This window comes from Dermochelys coriacea, chromosome 2 (genome assembly GCF_009764565.3).
Source record: "Dermochelys coriacea isolate rDerCor1 chromosome 2, rDerCor1.pri.v4, whole genome shotgun sequence".
Taxonomy (NCBI): Eukaryota; Metazoa; Chordata; order Testudines; family Dermochelyidae; genus Dermochelys; species Dermochelys coriacea.
This window is the reverse complement of record NC_050069.1, coordinates 119311975-119338847: the sequence shown is the minus strand read 5'-3', so window position 1 is coordinate 119338847 and position 26873 is coordinate 119311975. Positions and strand designations below refer to the sequence as shown.

At 43.4% G+C, this 26873-nt stretch overlaps 1 protein-coding gene across 2 annotated transcripts; it reads right to left on the bottom strand.

Annotated features, from left to right (window-relative positions):
- Positions 1-9835: 9835 nt before the first annotated feature.
- Positions 9836-25757, bottom strand: NRN1 (neuritin 1). Of its 2 annotated transcripts, none has more exons than XM_038393508.2 (3): positions 25099-25757; positions 20403-20547; positions 9836-16875 (listed from the first exon to the last, which is right to left on the bottom strand). In XM_038393508.2, exons 1-3 carry the CDS (start codon positions 25151-25153, stop codon positions 16641-16643), a joined length of 435 nt encoding a protein of 144 aa, XP_038249436.1. In that variant the 5' UTR covers positions 25154-25757; the 3' UTR covers positions 9836-16640. The 2 variants fall into 2 exon arrangements, with proteins under 2 accessions (XP_038249436.1, XP_043364300.1); XM_043508365.1 differs by lacking the exon at positions 25099-25757 and adding an exon at positions 24805-24934.
- Between the last annotated feature and the right edge of the window lie 1116 nt (positions 25758-26873).

Below are 26873 nucleotides of genomic sequence, written 5' to 3'. Positions count from 1 at the left end.
AATCACTACACTCTATTACACTCATTCTGCTTCAAAAGTAGCCATGAGATCTCCACAAATCTAAACATCACCATAGTTTGAAAAAATTCACAGGTGGGTGAGGTTCTGCGGCCTGAAATGTGCAGGAGGTCAGACTAGAGGAGCATGATGGTCTCTTCTGACCTTGAAGTCTATGAGTCTGGGTCTAAAATTTGCAGTTAGCCTCTGTCTGCACAATGGGCCAACCCCAAAACGTTATGTTTGTGTCTCCATACCAGGAATCCCTCCATGGCTCTGGAACTGCTGAGCAACCCTCCTTCGTCTGAAGGCAATGCAAACAGCATCTTTGAAAATCAAGTGCACAGGGACTCAAAATCCTCCAGGGAGTGCCACAAATCCAAAAAAAGTTCCTGACAGCTACGTTTTGCATTGGGATGTAGAAAAAACATGTATAGCCAGACAGCTTGCTGATGGTCATTCAAATCCAGGTGCATATACTACAGAACATGATTTTTTCCAGATGTGATCAATATTAACTTATGCTCAAACTGTATCCTCCAAAGGTGTATTTCTCTGATGATATAGCCTGACATACAGTTGTATTTTTAGGAGCCTAAATACTTTCATTCACACTACTTGCCTTAACAGGTGGCTCTTGAGACTGACTATTTTGGGACAGTATCATAGCAATGGAGCTGAAATGTGCTGCAGAAACAGTTGCTAGGTGCGTAAATAAATAAATGATGCCACATTTCAGGGTTCCACAGAGTGGAACCAAGGACTTTATTCTCTGAATGCCCAATATACAGTGTGGCTAAATCAATTTTTACCCACAGGTTCAGTGGGTGAGTTGCTGAATCAACATTTAAAATCAAATTCTGTTTACACTGGAAATTGTGGAAGATCTCTGTATGCCGCTAGACGGCTTTACTGTACAGTGGATAGAAACATTCTATATAAGCAATTGCCTTTCTCTTGTGTTCCCTCACACATGGGTTTCTGAAGCAGTTACTGTAAATAATCTGAGAGAGATAGGATTAAGTTTCTATATCTGTCAGTGGTGAAAATACTACAGCTACACAGCACTGTAATCATCTCTTTGTGGATACCCTAGCCCTGCAGAAAGCATTGTCAGTATACAGGATGGCCCCAAATGCTGGATTTTTACAGTGGAGTCTTTGAGTCAACTGAAAATTGTTTTATAAACACATGTACATGAGAGTGCAATTTACAAATCAAAAGGAGATAGACGAAGGGAACTTTTGGGAGAGGAGCCTGATTGTCATGGGATTGGAGACTTTGTTCTGGCATGGCAAGAAACCAAGAAGGAACTCACCCTTCACTTAGAATTGGGAAGGAACTGCCTCCCCTGGTGTCATCCCCCAGAGTCTAGCTGCCATGTAGAGTAGTCAAGGGTCAGAGCCTTGCATCCCATCTCAGGAGAGGGAGTGGTTGTGCAGCTGGCAAACAGGGCCAGCTTTTCTCTGGTGATGCCCTCATTTCTGCAGAATTTAAGCTTTCATTTAAAAAAATGAAGTTCCTAAACTCTCATCTGAGATAAATCCTTAATGCAGGGCTGTTGATAGAATCAATGAGCCTGATTCTCCCCTGTGATATGTGGCTCCTTTGCCATAAAGCCAGTGGATCTAGCCAGATGGGGATTCACTGAGGTAGAGGAGTCACCATGTTATGCCAGCTCTCTGTTTCACTTCCTTCTTGGTTTCTACTGTGGGAACTGTGGCCATGAGAAAGGAGGATGGTGTGCCACTCTGCTCCTGCAATCCCTGACTGGCATAATGTCCCCTTGGGGCCATAACCAGACATTGTAGTTCAGAATTGACCTTAGGCTGCTTTAAACTAAACCAGAGACCAGCCTCAGGACTGGCTTCTTTGGTGTACACCCTCTGCTCCATGGCTGTGCCTAGAATATATTGGATACAGCTGAGAATTTAGCATGATAAGTCTGAGAAGTATAAATTTCTCCCATTCATGGGGTGTGGACTCTGAAGCCTAACCGTGGCAAGTTAAATGACAATGTTAACTATTTCAGTACTGATCACATCAGCTAAAATGTCCAGCTGTCCCATGTTTGTGAGCAGTGTCTGGCTTGTGGGCAGAATACTATTTATTTTTTTCATCACTCCATCCCCTAATTAATGTTCATAGTATCCTTAAAACAGGCACACACATATTTACTTTGTACAAATCTTTGCCCCGATCCATGATAAAAATCAGCTGACTCTTCACTGGCCACGTAGCATTTAGACATTTATTTCAAGCCTCCAATGTGAATAATGAACCACTCAAAGGACATATGTGTTATTGTTCAAAGGATATGTGATTTTACTTAAGTAAACTCTATTATATGTTAATATACCTGTAACATCACTGGCAACTAATTTGAGAACATTTATATTCATAAGTAATAATTCTGCTCCTGTCCCACTTAAAAATGGAGAAATCTGGTTAAATTTGATAGGTAGCCAAGCTGCTTAGAGCTGGGTCCCACGTTATATCTGCTTCAACTCTTAAGGCTTGTCTTCACTACTGGAGTAAGTCGACCTAAGTTATGCTACTCCAGCTATGTGAATAACGTAACCTGAATCAAGGTAGCTTAGGTCAATTTACCCTGGTGTCTTCACTGTGCTGTGTCAATGGGAGACAGTCTCTGGTCGACTTCCCTTACTCTTCTCAGAGAGCTGTAGTACCGGGGTTGACCAGAGCTTGCTCTGCCATCGATTTAGCAAAGTGAAGACCCGCTAAATTTACCCCTGCTGCGTCGATTGCAGCAGCAACCATAGTGAAGACAAGCTCTTGGACAGTGCTTGGCACAGTAGGTGCCTAGGTGCTGCTACTGCAATACAAACACATTTAGAATAATTAATCATGAAACATAGAAATGATTGCGAAGGCAACTATCTTAACAATGTAATTCCTAATACTATGAAAGCTTATTTGAAAATGCCACAGCCATTTCTGATTCATGGCCTGATTTTGTTCTCCTAGTGAACATTAAAGTTCCTATTGACATGATTGTTGCCCTCCAGGGAGTTTTGAGTCTGCAAGGGATACAGGTTTGAGCCCTCAGTGAGGCAAATATTTGCCTTTTGCTTTGAAGTGAGAATCGAAAAGGAAGTTCTCAACTTTTTTTTTAATGAAAGTGCTTAGAGTTCACAATCAAATCTGAACAGCCCAATCAACTGAAATGATTGACTTGTCCTGAAACCTGTTACCTTTCTGCCTCACTTTGCCATTGTGCATTCCACTGTGTCTCTCACACCTGACTGCTTTCTAGTCACTTTTTATGATAAAGGAAACTCAGCTACCTTTCACTAGGTGCTTTGCTTCTGGGACGGTCCTGATTATTAAAGCTTACCAGATACATGATAACATCCAGGTTGTGGTGAGTCCAAATATAATATGTAAAAACAACAGGAAAAATAAAAGTTTTATATTGATCTTGTATTTCAGTAGAGGGAAATACAAGTGCCTGGTTTAGTTGCTCTATGCCATTCATTATTTATATCTAGCTGTCATATCTCCCATTATTCATGTCCTCTATACATTAAACAATTGTGCTATACTTTGCAATCTCTCCTCACATGGAAGTCCCTCACTGGGAATTTTGTCTGAGTACAGACTTATGGATAGAACTTCAGCTGTGGAAAAGTAAACATGGTCAGAGGGAAATTACTCTTTTCATTCTTGCACATGACAGACTTTGAGTAGGATGGCGAGTTCTTCTGTATAATTGTTTTTAGTATTAATAACTGTAAGAATCTTTTTTTCTTGAGGTTACTCTTATTTTATTAAGATGTAATTATTTTGACTCCTCAGTGAAGGGTCTTTTTCTGTTATTTTTTTGCTTTTCCTCCACTACGGTAGTTCTGTGGAAGCCCTTAACTCCTTGATCTTCACTCCAAACAAGTGCACATGATAACAAGGACTTGATTTTCAATAACCAGAAACCGGAGGCTCTCTGCAAAAAATGGGTGTGCAAGTACGTGCTTAATTTCTGCCCACAGTTACTGTGCTACATCATCAGCTGGTGTAAATTGAGCTGAATCATTTATACCAGGTGGAGATTGGGTCCACTCAGTCTGGGTTTATGAATGGCCAGATGCTTAATTGGTCATTTGTACATGCAAATATGAGCTTTGCATGCGCAGTCAGGGTTTGTCTACCCAAGAATGTTAAGACAGTTTTAAACCAATTTAGTTAAACTGGTGCAAAAGGCTGTGTTGGACACTCTGATTTCAGTTTAAACGAGGCTTATTTTGGTTTACTCGAAGTCATTTAGGAACAGCTTTAAAGCTAAATGGCTAGAAACCACTCTAAACCCAAAATGAGAGTATCTATGTAGAGGGTTATACCAGTTTAATTAAACAGGTACAAGTTTGTGTGTAGACAATGCCTCAGTATCTGCTCACAGAAATTAGGCATTCAGTTGCCCATACATGCCTGTACATGTCTCTGAGCTTCTGATACTTTGAAAATCAAGTCCCAAGCATCCTAAAAATGAAACAATAAAATGAAGCAGCTTTTGAATGGACCCTGCATTCTTTGTACACCCAGATTTTTGAGTCAGTGAAAGTTGTGGCCCTTTTTTCTTATCTGCAATATGCATATAATTTAATGGGGAAAAGGATGAGTGAAGAGTAAAGTAACACTGAAATCTGTAGAAATACAAAAGAGCTCAGTAACCAAATGACAGTAATTGTATCAGGTGTAAAAGTACAATTAGTGACATTACATTACTGACACTAAATAGCAGTTTTGAATAATATATACTATAATACCTTTGATAGTAGTTAATGTGATGAGATATAAAATAACACAGGAAGGCAAATATTGAACTTGTAAAGAAGTGGTATTAAAATCTCTAAAGTTTGATTAAGGGATTTTATAACATAAAATTAAAGAACAGGGAGTTTTTGAGAACACTGGAGGACTAAAAAAAGCCCAAATGCAGCCATGAATACATTGTTGGGTATTCAAGTACATGCCAACCCTTCTAAAAACATACCACAGTAGTACACAAAGTAATAGCTTCAAGCTATACTGTAGCACTATCAGTAGCAGGCATTACTGTAGAATACATATGCGGGAGAGTGGTGACAAATGCAACACTGTTCTCAGTGAATTCCTGGTCCCTATGAACTTTTGAGTGAGGGTTTGCTATCATCTAGGAATTGTTTTTCTCAGCAAGCTTTGTGAGGCAGACTCTTTAAACTGGGCAGAAGCCAGGGTCTGGGGCCTTCAAGTGGCCATTTTATAACAGGATAGTTGCATCTTTCTCTCTGCCAGCTGGTAAGTTCACACCCCCATCTCCCCCCAATCTTCCAATTTTTGTTGCTGAAGTGATGGCACCATAGTATATGTTAATAAGATAAATGAGTTTAATGCTCTTTCTATATAGCAACATTAGAGCTAGTTACTAATTCTCACAAATAGATGTGTTCACTCTCACCCCTGTGCCCTTGGAGAGAGCCTTTGATTTAGCTGGGACTCTATGTGGGTGTTGACTCCATTTGCAGCATCTAGACCAGCTGCAGGAGCTAGCTGTGAATTGGTGTAGCTCCACTGTAGTCAAGAGTCAATGTACACCACCTGAAGCTCTGGTCCACCATTTTTGCTTTGGTTTCTTAGGCTTTGTCTACATTACACTTACTACTTATGTTTCAGCGTGTGTTAATGCAATTGTAAATTGTAGCACGGATAAGGAACAAATATAGGGTGAATCCAGTGCATGGGCTGTTCCTTGGCTATTCTTGCTGTAACTTCTTAACAAAATGAATTTTTCAGTTGTCTAAGGACCCCGAACACTGGCTTCCTTGTTAACATTAGAAGTAGATAAATTGTTATGCATGTGAGAGAGATTGCAATCCCACATTATATTAAGTTGATGTATCACTGTGGGCTAGGGATTGTATGCAACTCCAGGAAGGGAGAGTTGCCACAACTCCTCCAGGAACTAAAAAGTGTGTGTGTGTGGAGATTAAGGTGAATCCCTTATGTTGTAAGCACCTCCAGAGAGGTACCACCCCTTAGGGAGGCTTGTATCTAGTGGTTCAGACTGGGTTTTCAGAGAACAACAGTCAGAAGAAAGGCTTTTGGCATGAAAAAGGCTGTGTTTGAACTGACCCAGGGCCATCTTTCTGATCCAGAAAATGGACAAGGCCTTCTTTCCAAAGGGGTCCCAACCCTCACACAAGGGTTGGAAGGACTTTGGTCTGCTAGAGTTCATGAGTGACGCCTGGTATGTTCTTATGTTTTCTCTGTGATACCTTTACTGTAAGAATTAACATGCTTGCTTAGAAAGAGCTGGGTGGTAACTGCTGGCCATACACTGATCATAAGCATCTCCAAGAGAAAGCAAAGTGCAGGCATTGGCCTTTTGGCAGATTGGCTTGCGGGGAATATCACAGCGTAAGGCAGGGAGCTGTGAAAAAAACAACCTTAAAAACCCAGATCACAAGGGAGCTGGATAAAGGTTCCTGCCCAGAGACAGTTGATGGCTGGAGACCTGACTGGGAACTCCTGGAGTGGACCACAGGAGTGTATGTGGAAGAATACAGGTGTAGTTACCCCGAAACTGTGACAATGCTCCCAGGCCACCATGTTTAAATATTCAATGTCAGGCACCCAGATCCCTATTTAGACACCTAAATGAATGGCTGGATTTTTAGAAATTCTGAGCACTTGCAACTCCTATTGAAGTCAGCAGCAGCTGTGGATACTCAGCACTTCTGAGAATCAGATCACTCTAATAGTTGTCCAAATGTAGCTTTATGTATCTAGTGTAAGGCACCCAAGTTTGAAAAAACAATTGACCCCAGCTGAAATGAAGAAAGGAAACAGACATACCAGTGATGTTACTGCACTGTGTAATATTGATGATTGTCTTTTTTCCCCTTTCCAAGTCACTGAATTAGCTGGAGACAGCACAAATCATTGGCATTTTAAAAAAATAAAATAACCTTTGGTACACAACCAAATAAAGAGATCACCAATAGTGAAATGAAATTTCTGAAGATGGATTCAGTCTGTGTAAGAAGATGCCACAACGTGTCTATTGCAAGTAAATCAATGACATAGGGTGAAATTGTCCCCTGAGCTGAAGGCCAGCACCACATCTATATCTCACTTCATTTCAGAATAAGACTTTGGTGAGATAGAAGTATATGGCCCTTGTGCTGGTCTTCTGCACAGATGAATAGCATCCAAATGGCTGTGCATTGTTTTCTGTTTTGTCCCAAGTACCATTAAAAAAAAATCTATGAAGAGGCATCCTTCATCTTTTGTTTTTGGGTGCCCCTTCAGCACCAGAAAGAAACTGGAGTTCAAGTCTTGAAGCAGAATTAATAACAATAACTATATCTAGCTTCTTAAATAGGGCTTTTCATCCATAGATCTCAAAGTACTTTACAAAAGAGATAAGTACCATTATCCCCATTTCACAGATGGGGAAATTGAGCAAGGGAGCTGAAGTCAAAAGTGGAACCAGAGTCATCTGTCTATCATTGCCTTGCTTCCTGGTAAGGAAATTGAGGAACATGAGCATAAATGAAAAGCAAAATTTGCTTTGCATTATTTGCAACAAATTTGCTTGTGCACTGGTACACTGTCTGGTAGGTTAGATCCTAAAATAAAATTTTGTTACAGAAACAAAAGTTTACAAAACTCACGACTAAGAGAAATATATTCATGACTAAATACTTTTTCAGCTAACTCTAATCTATCTTGGGGTAGGGTGGGGTGTTGTAATGGGAGAATTGTTATTGTTTTGCTTGAAACATTCCCTTGCAGAGCAGTGGCTAGTGCAGAAGAACCAAAAAATGAAGCTGACCTAAAGCCACAGTGAAATAGACTACTAGACTCTTTTCGGTGGCCAATCTGAATGAAGTGCAAAAAGATCATAAATACAGAACAGTCAATTCTATTTAAATTTTTTTTCACTTTTAATAATCTCAGGGGTTACTAATAGCACAGATGAGGACAGGTGGTGTATTATAAACATATGTGATCTGACGGTGCCCTTTTAAGAAAAAGAATGTGGTGGGGCTAGAAATTGTTCCTATCAGAGGCTGAAGAAAAGACTGTTGGTGGATACTACACTGAAGAGATGGTTCAAGGACAGGTAGCTGTGATAAAAAAAATTACTGCCAAGGTTAGTGTCTGTCTCTGTAGTGGTGGTGGTGGTGGTGCTGTTGTTGTTTAGCCCTGCCTAGCAGAGCGGTGAGCTTGCATATTCAACATTTTCCAAAGAGTTCTGAGCCTGATATTGCTGAAGGACTGTCACTTCTCCTCACATGCTGATTCTACGTCAGAGTCTCTCATTTCCTGGCAAGAAACCCATCCTGATGAATACAAAATTGACCTTCATTACATAAATAAGTGCCTCTTTGTACATTTTTCATGTTACCTAATGGAGCATAAACATAATTTATGAGAGAATTAAATCCTAGAGGTCAAATATCATAGAAAAGATAAAAAGGACCTACAGACATTTAAAACATTGAGGTTCCTGATCCTGGAATCTTTGCTTGGGTAAAATTCCCACACCTCGAATCCTAAATGCTTACATAGGCAAAACTCACATTGGCTTCATGGGAAGCTTTGCCTGAGGAAGGGCTTGGTAAGGACATCAGGATTGGTCCCTTAATCTCTGCAGCAGTTCTGAGTCCCTTTCTGCCTCAAGAGACAGCACCTGTGGGCAGTAATCTCTATTGTCTGATGCAGCAGGCAGTCAATCTTCTCAAATTAATAGTCTCAGATTGACATCAGAAACTGTTGACTATGACTTTCCTTGTCTTGCTTTTGTCTCAGGAGGAGGCACAGACTTTCATAATTTAAACAAAACACCTTTTAACCAAATTCTCTGTATCACAATGGAGGTGAAATTCGTCCCAGTGTATCCAGCCCATACAAAGGCCCTATGCACCACTTATTCAATGCTTCACATGGATGCATGGGGCCCTGTGTGGGCCTTCTGCTTTGGTGAGTAAAATTAATCCCTGTGCACAATGGACAAGATACCTATCCAGCACTTACATCTTGCTTAGCACCCTCCCAATAGAATTTCCTTGAGTTGAGTGGAGTGTAGGCCTGTGCACAGTGGTGAATTTCATCCTGAGGTAAATTTTGCTCTGGATGAACAACTCCAACTACCTTTTCTTTATTAGGCTTCAAGGGATTGAAGGATGTCTACCAATTTAGTAGAGCAACTACTATCCAACAGTTAAAACATATTCCATTTTTGTCTTGCTGACATACTCCCTTTGCTTTGCCATTCTCACTCTTTCCACCAGCTGTCTGGCTGTTATAGGGATCTGGAGTGGTCCATTTTATCCATTCATCCACTCATGCAAATGAGTTCTTTTATTTTCCATACAAAATATTGAGTATGAAATGTCCCAGACATTAAAAATCTGTCCAATAAGTGATATATCCAGGTGATGATTCAGGCAGCTGGTATTAGTCAAAGTAATTTATCATCAGGGTGACAACATAGTGATGATACATAATATTAATAGAACACCAGACCAATTGATTCAGATGCCAATGATGCACTTTTCAATCTAAGTCTTGTGAATTAGAACTTTTGAAACCTGGTACATTTCCAGTGCATTCAACACTGGTGTCTGTCCATTGGAGCAGTGAGGGTAGAAAATACAAGTTAACATAGAAATGTTTCTCATCTTATCCCCATGCTCAATGCCTTGGTACTTGTTCTTTAGTATCCTGGTTTGAGGATTATTATGAGTCTGTTTCTAATGCTGCTTGTCTCTAAGCAAGGATGTAAATAGACTTTAGGTTCGCCTATATCTCTCTCCCTCTCACAAAGGCACACACATGCCGTCTTGTAATTTTATTGGGTCAGATAACACTGTGCATATCATGATTTACAGGTTATTATTCAATCATGTTGTAATATCACAGTTACAAAATCTGATGTCTTACACATGGTTTACAAGACAGGACTGAAGTGCTCTATTTTCAGGTGTAGGGCTGTATCCCCACAGGGTGGAATTCATCCCTGTACAGAGGTGCAGCACAAGGCACATGCACCACTGAAGTCCCAGGGCTTAAGTGGGATTTCAGTGGGAGCATTGGTCCTGTGTAGGCCCTCTGCACAGGAGGGAATTGCACCCATAATGACTGCTGGTTTGTTTCCCTTGGTTGCCTCCTTTTTTTATTTTTTTTTTCCAGCGCAGACACATGTCAATCACACTCTGTCATCAGAGGCTTACTTCCTATTAAGCCAAAGGCTCCAGCTGATCAGGAGAAGGACACCTGACCCACGATAATACAGCACTGCTTGCTGGAAAACCACTCCAAGGGCCTGGTGTGACCGTCACTCAGCTGGCCCCTGGCTTCAGCTGAGGTGATTATGGCACACCCAGTTACCAGACCCTGATGGCCAAACATAGCCCACTTCCTCACCTCAAATTCCTCTGGATTCATGTAGTGTAAATAGGCTGGGTTACCCAAGACTAATTACTCCTCATCCCTGTCAAAATGTGTTTTCACCCTGCACCAGGCTATTACCTACACAGGCCTCTCCCCAGCCTCCTGCAAGCTGCACTTAATTTGTAATGAAAGAGGTGCTGGGGCTCTCAAGTAATTAGGTGCTGGGGCTCAAGCAAGTTTTTGACCTTCATAACTGACGTGGCAAGTCCAGAGATGCTGGAGCTATGAACTGCCAAGCCCAGATGTGACGGGGCTCAGCCCTGGCAAGGCCCGGCACAAAATAAGCATGGCCTGCAAATAGGAAGAGCAGCTAAAGCAGGAGAGAAGCAGCTAACAGGAGAGAACAGGAAGAGCCAGAGGCAAAAAGAGGTTGCATATTTGAAAAGCTTGGCTGGACTCATCACTATGTTACTCCAGCTTTACACCTTTGTAGCTCCATTAAAACTAGTGACTTTATATTAGCATAAGACTGGAGTAACACGGTAGTGAATCAAGCCCTTTTAAATGTTCAGTTCCCTTCAGCAGGGACCTCTAGGCCCCACTGGCATACAAATAATATTATAAATTAATCAATAAATACAGGCCTGATTTTGCCACTCCTACTCAGGCTTCTTCCTCTGCTTGTAGCTCCACTGCTTTCACTATGGCTGCGCTCAGAGCATGAGAACAGCTCATTGATTTAAACAGGGCTAGGTGGGAATTAAGGTAAGTAAGAGGGGCAGAATCCCAACCTTAATTATTAATAATACTATGAACATACAGGTCAATGTACCCTGCACTCAGGCAGCCTTGCATTCAAATGTTGTTGATGTTCTGTTACCTGTTCTGTTCATTTCCTCTGGGGCACCTGGCACTGGCCACTGTCGGAAGACAGGATACTGGTCTAGATGGACCATTGGTCTGACCCAGCATGGCTGTTTTTATGTTCTTATTCTGAGTAATAGACATATACCACATTTCCCAATTCATTCCCCACGTGCTAGCAGGCTGGCTTTGGAATGTTGCACATCCATCTTTCTCTCTGTCTTTGCATCATGCAACAAGGCTTTGTTGCCAACCAGTAAAAAATTATGCTCCTTTCATTGCACGGGATTTGAAGTGGAGCAGATGGAAAGGTAACCGATGCATTTTTTAACTCTGGCTCAATCTTCCATCTTTCAAAGGCGATCCAAGGAAAATCTGAATAGGAAGCAATGTACAGCCTCCACCTCCAGTGCTCAGGTGCCTGGTTAAAAAGCGGAAGTTGGCGAAGATTATTCAGTGGAGCAGCCTGTTACTAAACACGAGTTTATCCAGAATTCATAAGGAAGGAGACAAGCTTCAGTGAGTCTTACGGGACAGCAGCCTGCAGGTCTGATGTTGCTTACAGACTGAACTAGGACAAGGATTAGGGCCTGCAGATCTGCTCTGTAAATGAAAATAGTGGCCCCAGCTTCTGCTAACTCCATTTACCTCACAGTTTAGCAAAGAAGGGCACTTGCTGGGTTATTTCTGTCCCTTTCGGTTTGAATGAGCATTTGAACTCCTTTGTTTGGACTTGAAATTTTCCAGCTCCTGTTTGCCAGGGGGCTGGAAACTAGTGTGAGATTTCTGGAGAATTGGACACCGGCAGCTTTGAAAGAAATCTGCTTATTGGGGAGTGGGACCAGTGCAGCAGAGAGCATGGCTGGTTTCTTCTTGGCCTCTCCTCTCTTCTCTTTTTATCACTTCTATTATCCTAACCACAAAGCTTTCCGGAGCTGATGGGCACAGAGAGACGAGGTTAAACAAACCTGGTTTGCTTAGTCCTTTTCACCGGGTTTGGGTCAGTTATTTTCCTGCTCTGTTTGGACACAGCTGAGGAGAAAAACTCTGGAAACACATTGCAGTATAGTCATTTCTGGATTAAAAAGCAAACAGAAAATAGAAGACTAACATCCAGGAGGTTCAAGACCCTTAAAATTTTCATTACCTTAAACATTGAGAAGGCTTTAGCCCCGCCACCATAATTTGAGACTATGTTGTGCTGTTTGAAGATCCATATAGCAGGGTTTTGATCAGCAATCAGTAATTAAATGAGGCCAGAGATGATTTGTTAACACATTATGTAAAATATTTATATATTTTAAAGTATCCAATAAATTCAGTTCCCACCTCCTAATTTTTAGTTTGTTTTGTAAGAAACAAACAAATATTTGTGGAGCAAAAGACTGGTGCAAACGCAGGCGCTACTACAATACAAATAATAAATAGCCAAGGTAAGAATATTGAGAGATTGAAATCCAGTTTTGCTGCTACTCCTCTAATCTTCAGGACAGTTACAGAGATGGAAGCGTAACTATTTCTCTCTATAAAAAAGCCTGGTGCTAGTTCATTTACAAACTCCTTGTCTCCTCATTTGCACACCTTGACTGATATCAGCTATTTCTAGTACAGCAATTCCCAGCTCCCTGGAAAATCAGAGGGGGAGTTCGTCATTTTGCGCCCGGCCTTTTCTTTAATTGTAAGTGGAAAACAAATGAAACCTTCTAGGCTGAGAAGTTACAGGCTGACCTTGCTCCCACTGAAGTCAGTGTCAAAACTCCCAATGGTTTCAGCAGGGGGAAGATCCTATTTTGAAAGAATAGTTACATAGTCGTTCAAATCCATTCCTTCTTCCATGCCGCTTTGGTGGATGCCTTTGGTGGGTCTTTATTAGCTTATTTTGCAGTCTCCTCTCTCTGATTTGGGTTGTTGTTTCTTCTTTCCGTCAGAAGGTTGTGTGGGTGGCTTATACATTTATGGAAAAGCAAGCTGGGTAAGTCATTATTTATAGCCCGGTTGCTTTGTATATAAAATAAATATAGGCAATGCAATGTAGATTTATGTATCACATATACATCCTTGTTCATCTTATTGCCTGGAATTATCCTGTCATTAGACAGTGATTTCCGAAAGCAGGCGTTTGTCAATTAGAAAGGCACATCTGCATGCTGGTGCATTTGGAATAACACCAGGAAGGGAGATTTCCCGTGAGATTTTGCTTCTATTGAACAAACCTTTCCCTTCTAAAACTCTAAGAAGATTGATATTAAAATCGAAACAATTTGCAATACCCCAGGAGAAAAAAAATTCAAATAAAATAACCTAGTATCCTAGTCTCTCACTGGCTCAGCCACTAATTTTAAAAAAAACATGCTTATTATTTCATCAGCCCTCTGTCTGCCATCTCGTCGCCATGTAGAACTACTTTGTGTATTTGCTAAATATAGAGAGGTTATTTATTATTCATTCATTCTAATTTGAAAATCTCTTGAACCCACTACTGAGATGGAAACCGATCCCCTTACCAAAGAGTTTGAGATTGCTTTATATAGTTAAGCCAAAGCCACTATTGTTTAAAACAAAATTTAAAACAAAATAGAAAGAACTAAGAAGCCATTTTAATCTAGATTCAATTTGTATTTCTGTAATAGAATGGCACATTTTTGGAGTTTGATCCTGCAGTCCTTATACAGGCAAAACCTCTTTCTCTCTCTCTCTCTCAAAATGGAATCAGATCTATTTACTTCAGTGGAGTTTTATTGTGTAAGGACTTCCGGATTGGGGACTTTAAACTAGACTCACATGGCCACATCCTGCTTGGGAGAGAAAGTCAGTGGGATTGCTACAGGTAACGTGATTTGACCACGTGTAAAGTCAGCAGGATTTAGCTCCTTACGGAAATGGATCTAACTACTAGCAGTAAAACAAACAAACAAACAAAAACCATCCAAACAAAAAAAAAATTTCAGTGGGACTTTGGCCCGAAGAAGGACCCGATTCTCCTCCCACTGCAATCAATAGGAGTTTTGCTGTTCGCTTCAGTGGGAACTCTAGCGGGTGCTAAAGCAGTGCAGGGTCTGCCTGAACTCTCCCATTCCCTTTCCCCCTTTCTTGCAGCTGTCAGTTGGTGCTAAAATAAATAGCAACGTGTGATGTCATTATTATTTTTTATAGCGATCTAAATTTTGATCATCTGGGAAAAGCCATTCGCAGAAAGCCCACGGTTCCCTGGAAGTGCCAATGTGGGAAAGAAGGGAAGGGAAGGGAAGGGTGGAAAAATGTCCACGAAATGAGGCTGAGCTTTGCATAGATTGGTGATTTCTCCCTCCCCCCAGTGTATTTTATCATTAAAAATCAACATCGCTTGCAGTGCTAAAGGCTGCTGGCTTCAGTTCCGGGGCCCATTTGTTGCTGGGATTCAATACATTTGGGAAATGCAGATTGGATTGCAACCCACTGTTTGATTTATGAACGGGTACGTTTGCTATTGCTTACACATTACATTTCAGACTTTACAGACCTTTGGGGGTGGGGGGAGGAAGAGAATAATGATATGTTGGAGAAGGGGGATTATTACATCTCCCTCCCGCACCAGAATAAATAATATATATGACTGGAATTGCAGGATCAAAATTAAACTCTCCTTCCCTTCCTCCCAGCAGGATTCTCATCTTATAGGTAGAAAGGGTGTGTTTACTCCTTGATGTTTACTTCTCCATAAAGGCATCAAAATCCTATAAATAGACAAGGTTATAGCAGCTTCTGCTGCTAAATCAATAGGGCCCAGTCTCCTGGCTATTTCAGCTGAGCTGTCTTATTAATTATGAAAGGACTCATCTGATCTCAGGCAGCAGCTTTCTGTCCCTCCTTTGCAGCATCTTAATGGTGGTTGCTTTCTCTCCCCTCCATAGCTATAAACAGTCTCCTTTTCAGCAAAATAGGTGTCTTTTTCTTTTTCTTTAAATCACTAAATAGGTTTGGAAAGACTATAGCTGTAAATAGTCTGCCTATAAGGCCGCCAGCAATTGCTGTGCCAGCAAAACCGGCGCGTGTGGATAAAGGGAAGAATAACCGGGGCGGATTTTTAACAACTTGCTCCAAATGCAGACGTGCTAGACCTGTGAGCCCGTCCTGCATTGCTCTGGTACCCCGAGTTCCCACTGACATCTGACACTCACTTTGGCTGGCGTGGGCTGGTTCCCTCTGTAAGCAGTCACAGAAGAGGAGTCCCCCCTCCTTTTTAGAAAAGGAGTATTGTGTACTTTTTTAGGGAGAGTTTTATAGCATTATTTTTCAAGGGCTCTGTTAATTAGTTTAGAAATTCTATATTTCTTTGCACCAATATGACGATGTTAATTAATTTAGCAGCTCTGCATTTAGCCGCCATTATTTTAAAAGCCTGTCCAGTTAAATAGATATATACCATGCATAGTTTACAAATAAAACGACACCCTCATTTCAAACAATACTTTTTATTTTATACTTCTTTCTATACTTGTAGCAAATTTTTTTTTGCTGAATTAGCTTTATAATAAACTCTTTTTAAATTACATTTTTTCTTTTAAAATCAAGGTTCTTTTTTTTGTCAAAATCAATATGCTGTATTTTTAGGTTTACATTTAAGCCCCCTTTTTGTGATCTATACTGTTGGATATTCAGGTATTTTACTGTATGTGTAACATCTAAAACAAGAGAGGAGGAGGGAAATTAAAGGCAGTGAACTCGGAAAGATGCTTTGACAACACCAAGTAAAGCTAAACTCTCAGCAATCTTAGCAGCATTAAATCCTTCAGTCATGAGAAACAATCTCTTTCCTTCCTTCTTCTTTTTCTTTAGCTGTCCATTTCTTTCGTTTTTCCCCTCGAGGAAATTTATTTTTTGCAGTGGAATGACCAAAAAACAAGCGACTGTGGAAGAAAGATGATAGATTGTGAGTTATTCACCATATGCTTCACACGTGGATATCAATCTTGGATTCATTTCCAGTGCTTTTTTCTCAACTCATCGTTTTCTTTCATATTATAAGAGGAGCCCGTCTTTTGTTGTTGTTGTTGTGGCTATTATTATTATTATTTATTAAGATTATTAATATTAGGTGGCCCAAAGCCGTTCCTGAGATTCTTTTGCACAAAGGGCTCGGGTTTTCTATTTTTATTTGAAGAGACACTAAAGCTGAGGTCCGATTTTGGCTGTTTGTTGCTCATTGTTTGGTAACATTTGGCAAATAAAACACAAAATAAAGAGAGAACGTTTCCACAATCCTATATGGATGTTTCATCATCACAGATCATCACAACGGTCCCCAAAAAACGGATGGACACTTCCTCTATAAATCCAGTATATGGAGGGTATGTGTGTGTGTGTGGGGGGGGGGGGGGTATGTGTGGTCTACCAGGAGAGCCCTCCTAGAAGGAGAGCCAGGTCACTAGCGCTGCAGAGAGAGCCAGCAGGAGCAGGGGGAAGGCAGGGAGGAGGAGTAGGGAAGGAGCTGACCCGTTGCTTCCTCCGCATAGTTCAAATAAGCTGCCTTGAAAATCGAGGTTTTTGGATTCCCTTTTCAGTTTTTCCCAAAGATCTGTCGCGCCTTCCTGGCAATCCGTGAGGGCTGTGAGGGTGCAGGAGTGGAAATCATCCCAGTACCTGGGGAAGGAGCAAACACAGGGGACAAGCGCCAGGTCACTGGCTGCACAAGATGGTCCAACAACCTGCCAGCCTCACACCCGATTCTCCCCCCCCCCCACGCTCCGCTTCCAACCCCGCCCCTCCCAGCAGCTTCAAATGTGTGTAGCGATGACGGGTGCCCAACCCCCCCCCCGTTATGCAAATCAGGCCCCTGCAAGAAGTTTCCCCCTTTGGGCGCTGCAAAATTGAGGCCCCTAAAATCAACAGTCGCTTTTTCAAAACCTTGGCCCTTCTTGCCTTCCGAATTGCAACCTTAGCAGAAGGAGCCCTAAGCACAACCGGCTCGTTTTGCGCCTAGGCTCGGCTCCTGCTCCCAGTTAAACCAGTGGTGGTGCGGCCGCTGATTTCAATGAGAGCAGGATCAAGCCTTCAGTCAATAGCTCTGAGCGGTTCAGGGGTCCCTCCGGAGCGACTGCGATCTTAATTCCCAAACGCCCCCCAAGCGGGCGGCTTGCTTCCATTCTGAAGAAGCAAGACGGCTACACCCAGCTGGCTTATTTTGTATTTACGCGGTAAGGTTTCGGTTTAGGCTTTTGCAAGGAGTCAGAAATCGAAATCTCAGCCTATGAAGGGAGAGCGGCTAGGGTCCAAAGCATAGCTCCATAAATCCTAGGCAGGGGTAGAAGGTGTGCCTTTTGCGTTCACAGAATAGATGGACATCTTCCAGGGGGGAAATAGCCACAAAAAAGCCTATTATTAACCTTCCTTAACTGTCTGACTTTATTAAGGAGGGTGTTTCTTAGCTGTGATGATTATCATGATGATATTTATGTATTGCTTAGCATGATTATTGTTGGAGGGTCTTATTTGTTGTTGATGCTGATGAACCGTATTATTGTGCGGTGAGCTTTGCTTTTACTCTTCCAGAACGATGGAATCGGCCAAAGTTTCAAGATCATAAAACAAAGTTACTTGACAGAAAAGCACCACGTTGGTGATCCCATCTAGGAAAACCTTCCACCGACTTCAGAGGGCTTTAGCTCGAGCCCTCATTGCACAGAAAACCAGCCACCTCTCTGCAGAATGCCGACTGGCTTTGGATCAGGCGCCAGCTCAGTGACTCTGAAATGACAGGGACAGTATTCCTGTAATTTCAGAATCATGACCTGATCCAAAGCCCCGCTGGAGACAAAGGGGAAGTCTGGCCAGTGATTTAAGTGAGCCCAGGATCCTTCAGTGTTTAAAATAAGAAATTACTCACCCCCTTGGAAAATTTTCCAATATTCCTAAATTGCTTTCCCATTTTTCTCACTCAAACCAAAAGCAGATTTCGAGGCTAAATCTATACTTGTCTCATTTCAGAGGAGACTGGCAGATCTCTGTGTAGTAGTCTAGGTTATCTAAAATCAGTGTGGCGTCTGTGATGGTTCTCTGGTTTGGTTTGGTTTTTCAGGCAGGCGCTCAGTTTTCGGTTGTTTTTTTTGAAGCAGTCCTGCAGCCTCTAATTTATGAGCACTCTACACTGGTTGTAGACTCCAGTGTTTGCTACATTTGTAATAAATAATGAGATATGGAGATGCCAAGAAGGCTGAGAGTGTGCCTCTCCTGCAGTATTTCTGCTATAATTGCATCTCCCAAAGGAAAATTAAATCTTCCCTGATCGTCTTTCAATACACATACTGGCACAGAATAAGGGAGAGAGAAACCTTTAAAGAAATCAGGCAGAGGGCGGTGGCCCTGGACGAGAAGCTAACTCCTGAACAGTATCTAGGACAAAGACTTCAAATTAGAATGCTAGGGCCCTTATTTATGTATTTATGCTACTTGCAGCACAGCAGATACAGTGCAGCTGGCCACTAAAGCCAGGTACCGGCATTGTAGACGCTGCAGACAGCAGCCTACTGTCGATCAGAAATATATAGACAGAAAGAGAAGTCACATGGGTTTCACAACATTATCTTTTGGGTTAACATGTCTTGATTTAAAAAATGTTTCCGTTTAATGTACATTGTTTTCGGACTCCTTTTTTATGCTTCAAGAAAGACGTGACACTCCAATGACACCGTATTGGCTTCTAAATATGACTATTTTGCCGGATATTTCAGGATTATGCAGGAAAACAGCAATTAGGGAAGAAATTCTATAAACGGATTTCTTTTTAAATTAAATTAAAATGCAAACGGTGCGTTACTATCTTCAAACAAAGAGCCCCTTAATGGACAGTTCTTAGAAATGAAGCATTAGCTCTTATCCTCCTAGTCTCACCAACAACCTTCAGATGTCCCTAGTAAAGAGTCAGGAACTGGAGACAACGCTTTTTTAATGTGGGCGAAATAAATCACGCTTCACATTTCTTTAAGCAATGGACCCTACCAGGCGCTTAGTCTGGAGTCTAAGCAAAACTCTGCAATGACTTCGATGGAAAGTTGTGCTTAAGAACTCCCTGCCCGGTCTGGCCAGTGTTCCTTCCGCAAGGACTGACAGTTTGGCACCGAAACCATCCCAGTGTCTCAGCCTGCAGAGATCATTTCAGTGCCAGTCCCTCTTCAGACACCAGTATTTATTTCTATACAAGCCCAAGTCATTATTCACGCCTTATATAAGCAATAATGTTATTAACTCTAAAAATGAAACTAACTAGATCTGAGTGATCGTGGAGAAATAACTCTCTAATAAGGCGGCAAGGTGCTATTTATTAATTATTATTATTATTATTTATTATTTATTTCTCAGTATATTCGATTGCATTGTTATCATCTTAATTTATTTTGGTTAATTCCGGGGCCAGATTCTGATCTCTTTACTCGTGTTGTTTAGCAGCTGACTTAAAAAACAGTCCCACATTTCTAGAGTAAGGAAATCAGAACTCGACCCACAACAAATAAAGAATCGGGAGAGTCAATGAAGAATAAGCCTAGCCCTACAATTGCGCTGGTTAGGTGGTTTGCAAAAACGAACTTGTTTTAGGCAATTCGTTAGCTACGAAACCGGCCTTTCAGAAGAGCCAGGGCCAGCCAAATGTTGCCAACCCCATGCTGGATTTCCGACCTTCATTTTTATTAGCACCGGCACCACCCATGTAAATGACTATTTGCATTGACAGCTAACGCAGGATGGCACACTTGGGGCCTTGAACAGATCAACTGGGAAGGGACCATCGGCGTTAAAAAAACAAAAACAAACGCAGAGGGCAAGAAAACGAGACGAGAAGCCCAAAGAATACATAGTCAGCGGGGAAGCGAACTGAATGGCTCAGCTGGAGCGCAGGTTAAATCTTTCCTCGCAGTACAGTTTTGCTCTGATTGGCGCTTCAGACTGCAGGGCAATAAGGACGGAGGTAAGGCAAACTCAGGGCAGGGACAACTGAAAATGGGGCAGCGCCTTGCAGCTCTATACAAGCCCTTTCTTTTTACGCAGAGAAACACAGTGGGATTTTCAGCCCGGCCCGGTGGCATTTTCTTTTCAAATAACCGGGTCGAATAACCACCCCGAATGTAACCCTCGCGATCCGTGACGAGGAATAACAACGAAATAGGAAGACCTACGAGCAGATCGTTTGGAGATTTCTCTTGTCGTCCAGGTCCTGCGGGTAGTTGGCCATGTTATCGCCCAGCCTGAGCAAACAGTCCGAGAAGCCCCTAAAGACCGCATCGCACTTCCCCGCTGCTCTCACCGCCTGCACCAGGTACGCTGGGAAACAGATCAGCACCACATCAGCCCGGACAGATCCCAACACAGTAACACCATCCAGCACCCAACCCCCACATGTCTGTGAGCTCCATTCAACCTCCCCAACCACCACCACCACCATAGACCAGGGGATCAAAGTCGTGACAGGAAGATCTGCCGTTCTTGTGCACCCGCCAGGTTGCAAACCGCCTTGCTTCCTTCTCAGCACAAAAAGCCAGTTTTCCTGTTTGGGCATTTTCACCAGCAGACGGGATTAATTTTGAATGAGGGCAAGTGTGCTGAGACCAACAGGTTTAGAGTCAAAGGCATTCAGGGAGTGGGTTGGTGCCTTTGATTTGTGTGCGCCCGCGTCAGTTCTTATTCCATCTCTCTCTCCCGTTGCATGTTTGAATTTAGTTTACAGTAGCGTGGCCCACTACAGTCCTGATTACCGTTGTTTATTAAAGGCAATTTTCAATTTAATTCTTTCCTTTCCCGGGATGCGTTTCCTTGTTATAACATTCTGCTTCCGAACCTACACACACACACGGACACTCTGTTAAGGGCACTTCATTATTTCAGGGGAAATAGCTGCGAAAAATGAACCCTCTCTGAGAGGAAAAGGAAAACATTCATAAACCACGCAAAGGGGCTCCAACTGCAACGGCTCACGTAGATTTCTCCCTCCGATGGTGCAACAGCGTGTGGTGGGAATGAAAAGGTTTTGGGTTGCAATCGCTAGTAAGAGAAATGAATTTTTCCACCGTTAAAATCTTTGCCTGGTTATATTTCCCATGTTGCACCTTTTGGATTTTGCTATTCACTGGCACACACTGAGACCGTCCCACTGTTTAAAAAAAAATGAAAATGCCCTCCTGTGTAATCCACCGATGGACTGAGTGTTAGAGTCACAGACTGTGTGTGTGTGTGTGTGTGTGTGTGTGTGTGTGAAATTACTCCTCACCTATGTCGTAGTTTTGCAGCTAGATGCAGCTAGAGAGACGCCTGTGGTTTATATGTCAGACTGTGTGTCTCTGGACATGTTCAGAGCCAGGTGGATCGAGGTGGAGACACAAGAGCATCATTTACCTCACTTCACCTCAGCTCCTCTCTGTACCACTCTATCTAGAGGGCTAGAAGTTTCTGAAAACTGTCTAGCTACAGCTTAGTCCATCAACCAGGCGCTCAGTCTCTAGCCACACACAAAACTGACCCTGCTGGGAAGAAGGTACTCCCTCCCGATCTCTTCCCCTTGCAACAGTGCTGAGGGATCTAGTGGATTTTCATGCAAGGGGAAGCCAGGCTGTTTTGCTGGGAGGATTTTCTGTAAATACCTTTTAAGTGACGTTAGCTCTAAAATCCCTCCCAGCCACTAGCCTCTCCGGTTGCAGTGGTGCTGAGGCAGGTTTGGGGTGGTTTGCTCTCTCTCGCTCTCTCTCTGCTCGCCTGCATGGTCAGGACTCACTCAATTGATTTGTCTGTTTGAAAAAACACCACCCCCAGATACAATTTCTAGCTGACTGGCTGGGATTCGCTAGCATACGGGCTATCAATTCCGCTGCAAATGAAAGGGAATTAGAGGCTTGTTGGTTTAATTGATTACTGGCTTGATCCTGAACAACAGAGCTCAGGGCTGTTTCCCCTCCCCATGGAGTGCATTTTAGCCACCTACAGAACTCGGGTTAAGGGAGCTGCCATTTTCACATGCTGCTTTCAGGAGCCTGCCCCAAGTGCTGGGGGCACACACTGGGTTGGGAGCCTGAGGTTGCAACGGTAAGAAAGTCTACCCTAGAGATTCCCCTGGGGGACGTGGCTGCTTCTTTTTAAGGTGCTCCCATTACCAAGTAAATGGCTGGCTCCAAAAGGCTCCGTTTCAACTCAGAAACCCCGTCACCCCTCCCCGTTTGATTCATCATCAACCTGATTTAGTAACCACACCCCTCACCCGCACGTCAAAACACGCCGGGGGGAGGGTGGGGGCAGACATTGGCTACGGTACAAAACATGCAAACAAATCGCAGAGCCGAGAACATCCCGAGAGAGAGAGAGCGAGAGAGAGAGAGAGATCCTATGAAAGCCATCGCGATCCCTCCATGCAAGCCGATGAGGCAGGCGAAAACGCCACTGCCAAGCGGCAAAATGCTACAAGTCCCTCTTGAAAATACAGGCTCCCAAATGATCTGCCCTATGAATCGACTCCTCCCGGGCGCCAGGATGCGATGGCAACGATAATAATTGGTAAATGCCATTGTACTGCCTTCGTGCTCGGAAGGAGAGGCCTGCTCAAAGCACACGCGGGCGCCTGAGCGAAATGACTTGCAGCTAATTGCATTGTTAGCATGCTGTCGCTGTCAGCGGCTTTGGGGGCAATTGTGCTCTAAGAAAACGAGACAGGGTTTCTCCCGAGTTATCCGACAATGGGATTGCTCTTGAATTAGGTCGTTTGAAGGAGAAAGGGGAAAGTGCCGCCCATCTGCAACGCATAAGGGCGAAAGGGTGCATCCATAATTGATCCTTTTTTGCATTCCTTAATTTTGCTGCTTATGCTCTACGTTTAATAGTCTTTAGCTACGTCTACTCCCCGCGTCATTTGTCTTTCTGTCTCCCCTGCCTGCCTTCCAAGCTCCTGCAATCCCCGCTTCCCTCCCTCAGCCACCTTTCTTGTCCAAGCGTCAGTGGTTTCGGATAGCTTCCAGCCATGAATTCATAAGGACCAAGGCATTGGTGCAAAGATGTACATACATTGTGAGGGACACCAAACTAATGCGACAAACTTCCATTTCATACGAAACCTTTAGTAATTCACCAGCAGAGGTAAATACAACTCTACACTGGATGTGGCATTTATTCTTTTTACAAAACAGAGGTGGCACCTTATTTCAATATAGTAATAAAGACTTCGGAGTAAAATAAAATCAAACTGCTCACCGAAGAGACTATAAGATCCGAAAATTCATCCCTTTCCTCACTCCCCCCCAAATATCTACACTTTAATAATATTTGAGGTCTGCAGCACTGTTTTTATCTGAACTTTCCAAATTCCTGCACCTTTTCGAACGATCTAGTGCATATAAAGTGCCAAGAACATGTAAAATTCACGGCGAATAAATGCCTCTCTTGTTAAAATTTCCTATCCTCACATCCTCCGCCAATCAAATAAATAAATACTTTTAAAAATAGGAAATGTAGTTTTAAAAAGGCCATATGTCCTGAAAAATGACATCCTTTGAAATTATTCTGACTGTTTGAAATATGACATGAATTTTGAGGTTTGCAAATTCTAGCCACATTTTCCCGAGTTCCATGTTTCGTCTCTAGGGTTTCCTCCCCCCCCCCCTCCACCCCATCGTTGCGAAATTTATTTCCATCGCGTTTTGCCTTTTCTCCACTCTCCCCCCGCCCCAATGCTGCAGAGATCTGCTAGCTAGGAAAGCGATAGAGCGAAATGATTTTTAAACAGAAAAACGGAGTATTTTTATTATGACAGAATTCCTTTGCAGAAAATCTTTTCAAGGGTTTCTCTTGTAATCTGCCAATGTATCGATAAAGGATGTGTTTTAATTATTTTTAATCCAAGATCATTTTTTTGGATAATGCTAGGGAATTTCTTTTGGGCTTTTTTTTTTTTTTTTTGGTTATTAGTTCCTCATGCAGAATCAAAGGAGTGGCAAACTTTAAAGCTGTTCTAATGTTTGTAACTGTGAAAATATTTTAATCGGAAACATTGAACAAAATTAATCTAATAAACAAACAAAACCAAGCAACAACCAAATCCCAAACAACAGCAAGAAGAAATGCACACGCACGCACACACACACACACACACACACACATACATCTATACACACAAACCAGGGTGGAGGGAAACCTGTGCTATTGTAAGTAACTCCCTTCCAAAGAATAGGCATTTTGCACCTATGCTTCAGTGACAAGTTCTCTTAGTTTATACAAAATTAATGGTCAGGCAAGAATATTTAGATTTTGGTTTTGTTTCACCATCACACTTAACAAAAAATTTCACGGCAGCTGGGAGAGCCCTAACATTCCAAAAGACAGCATTGCGACCCCTTTGCACGTCCGTGATTACCTGCAAATAAACTTTCCAGCTAAACCGCTCCCTAGCCATTTTGTTGCATTTCTCATCTCTCTCTGCCCCTCTAGGGAAGAAATAAATGTCCTCGCATTGGAACCACTGAATTGTTGGCGGCATAGATCTAGGAAGAAATATGTCTGTAATCGTTCCCGGGGAGGAGGGAAAGAAAAAGAAAGCAACCTAACCATTAACGAGCATTTCATCCGTCTGGTTGGCAATAAGGAAGAGCAAAAGTGGTTCAGGACGAAAAAGAATTCGTTCCCTTTCCTGCGGAAAAGCTGTCCTTTCAGCACTTGGCATCCTGAATAAACTCGGAAATTGCCGTTAAAAAGAGCCAGCGAGGAGAGTACATAGCCTGGTCCCTTTCGCCACAAACCATGCCAATCATTTCGGGTTATTTAGACGTTCCGTTTCTGCATGCATCAAATGGGGTTTGGGGCAGACAACCTGAGGCACACACAATTTGGCGGTCCACTTACCTATCTGGACAGCAAAGATCAGAGAAATGTATCTGCCGTTCAACTTAAGTCCCATCCTACATTTAGTAAAACCATTTGCGACTGCAGATCTTTAAATAGTTACTTTGGAAAACGTGGGGGGAAGCTGAAAAACAGGCATCGCCAACAAGTTCCCAGCAGCGGAGACCTTGCAGACGAGGGGGAGATGGAGACGAAGGGGAGAAAGAGGGAGAAGGGGAGAGCCGGGAATGGTTCACTCCATTAGCAGGGGGGCGGAGGAAGTACAGCCCCACGCCCACCACCAGCCCTGACGTGGGGGAATGACACTGACGGATTTTCTTTCTTTCTTTCTTTCTTTCTTTCTTTCTTTCTTTCTTTCTTTCTTTCTTTCTTTCTTTCTTTCTTTTTGTTTTGTAATGTGCCCCTTGGAAGGAGAAACGCCATTTAGAGGCATCCCAGCCTGGAGTTAGCCCGCTCTCTGCCATGAATCGCCACGAAATCTCCTCCCCTCGGTGCCATGGCCCCGGGCGGCTGGCTGCTGGCGTGACCCTGCAGGACTTTAGGGGAGCCCGGGATTCTCCACGCGCCTGCAGCAGCGCCGACAACAAACAAAAGCCCGCCCGCAGGAGCTGGCCCGGGGGGGGACTCCCGCCGCCCTTATTCACACGTCCCCCGGGCCAAACACGGCAGCAAGCGCCTGACGAGCGCGGCAGCTTCTGCTAAGCCTGGCGTGTGCCCCTCTCCCCACTGCACAGCTGCGCCCAGCTTCCCGCCCCTCCCTCGCTGTGCCTGGCACACGCCGCCCGCTCGCTGCGCTGCTTGCGGGCTTGTCCTCACCCTGCGGAGCAACAGGCCACACGGGGGCTGAAGCCTGGCCTCGAACCGGCTGCCTTGGTTCTTCGGCGCCGAGCCTAAGCTACCTCCTAATAACTAGCCCTGGGGTAGAAGCAAGCCGAAATCATTGGCATTGCTTTGCCCACGGCGTTGCTTTTACTTAGGGCAGCGCTGAGGAGCAGGCTGCAACATTGCCGCGCTCCCCCCCCCCCCGCCCGCCCTCTTTTTATTTGGGAAGAACCTCTGCGCACGACTTTAACCCGCTCTCCAGCCCTCCAGGGGGTGGGGGGGAGGTGCTTTTTTTAGCGTATTATCAAAAACGTGCCTCCCCCCGCCCCCCCCCCCCCCCGTGCTCCCTGCATCGATGCCGCTGCATTGTTGCTTTGTTACATAACGGACGGGGCTGCAACTGGCAAACAGATCGGGAAAGGAGAAGTGGACCCCAGCGTTACACCTCATCCCTGTCCAGGCCAGCTGGGGCTTTCTGGGGATGCAGGCTGGTAGCGCAAAGCCTCCAATGTTATCTTCGATGGGAGGGGCGTGACGCGTGTTTCCTCTTTTTAGCCAGGAGATGCAAAAATAATACTTTCTAAGGCATGCAAATGCGATGAGGGAGGTGTTCGCAGACAGCGAACCTGTCTATCCCTCGAGCCCTCTCTCCTGCAGAGCAACAGGGAGAGATCTAGCATCCTTTTGGCACCAGGTGAGGATATTGAGGGGGCCCGAAAGGCTGTGGGGAGGTCTGCAGCGCTCCAGGAGACAGAAGGGAGGAGTTCATCCTGCTGTGGAAGATTTCACAGTAGCAGCCGTGTTAGTCTGTATTCGCAAAAAGACAAGGAGGACTTGTGGCACCTTAGAGACTAACACATTTATTTGAGCATAAGCTTTCCTGGGCTACAGCTCACTTCATCTTTCTCCCTCCCTGCCTGGGTGGAGGATAGCATGGAAGAACGCCCCCCCCC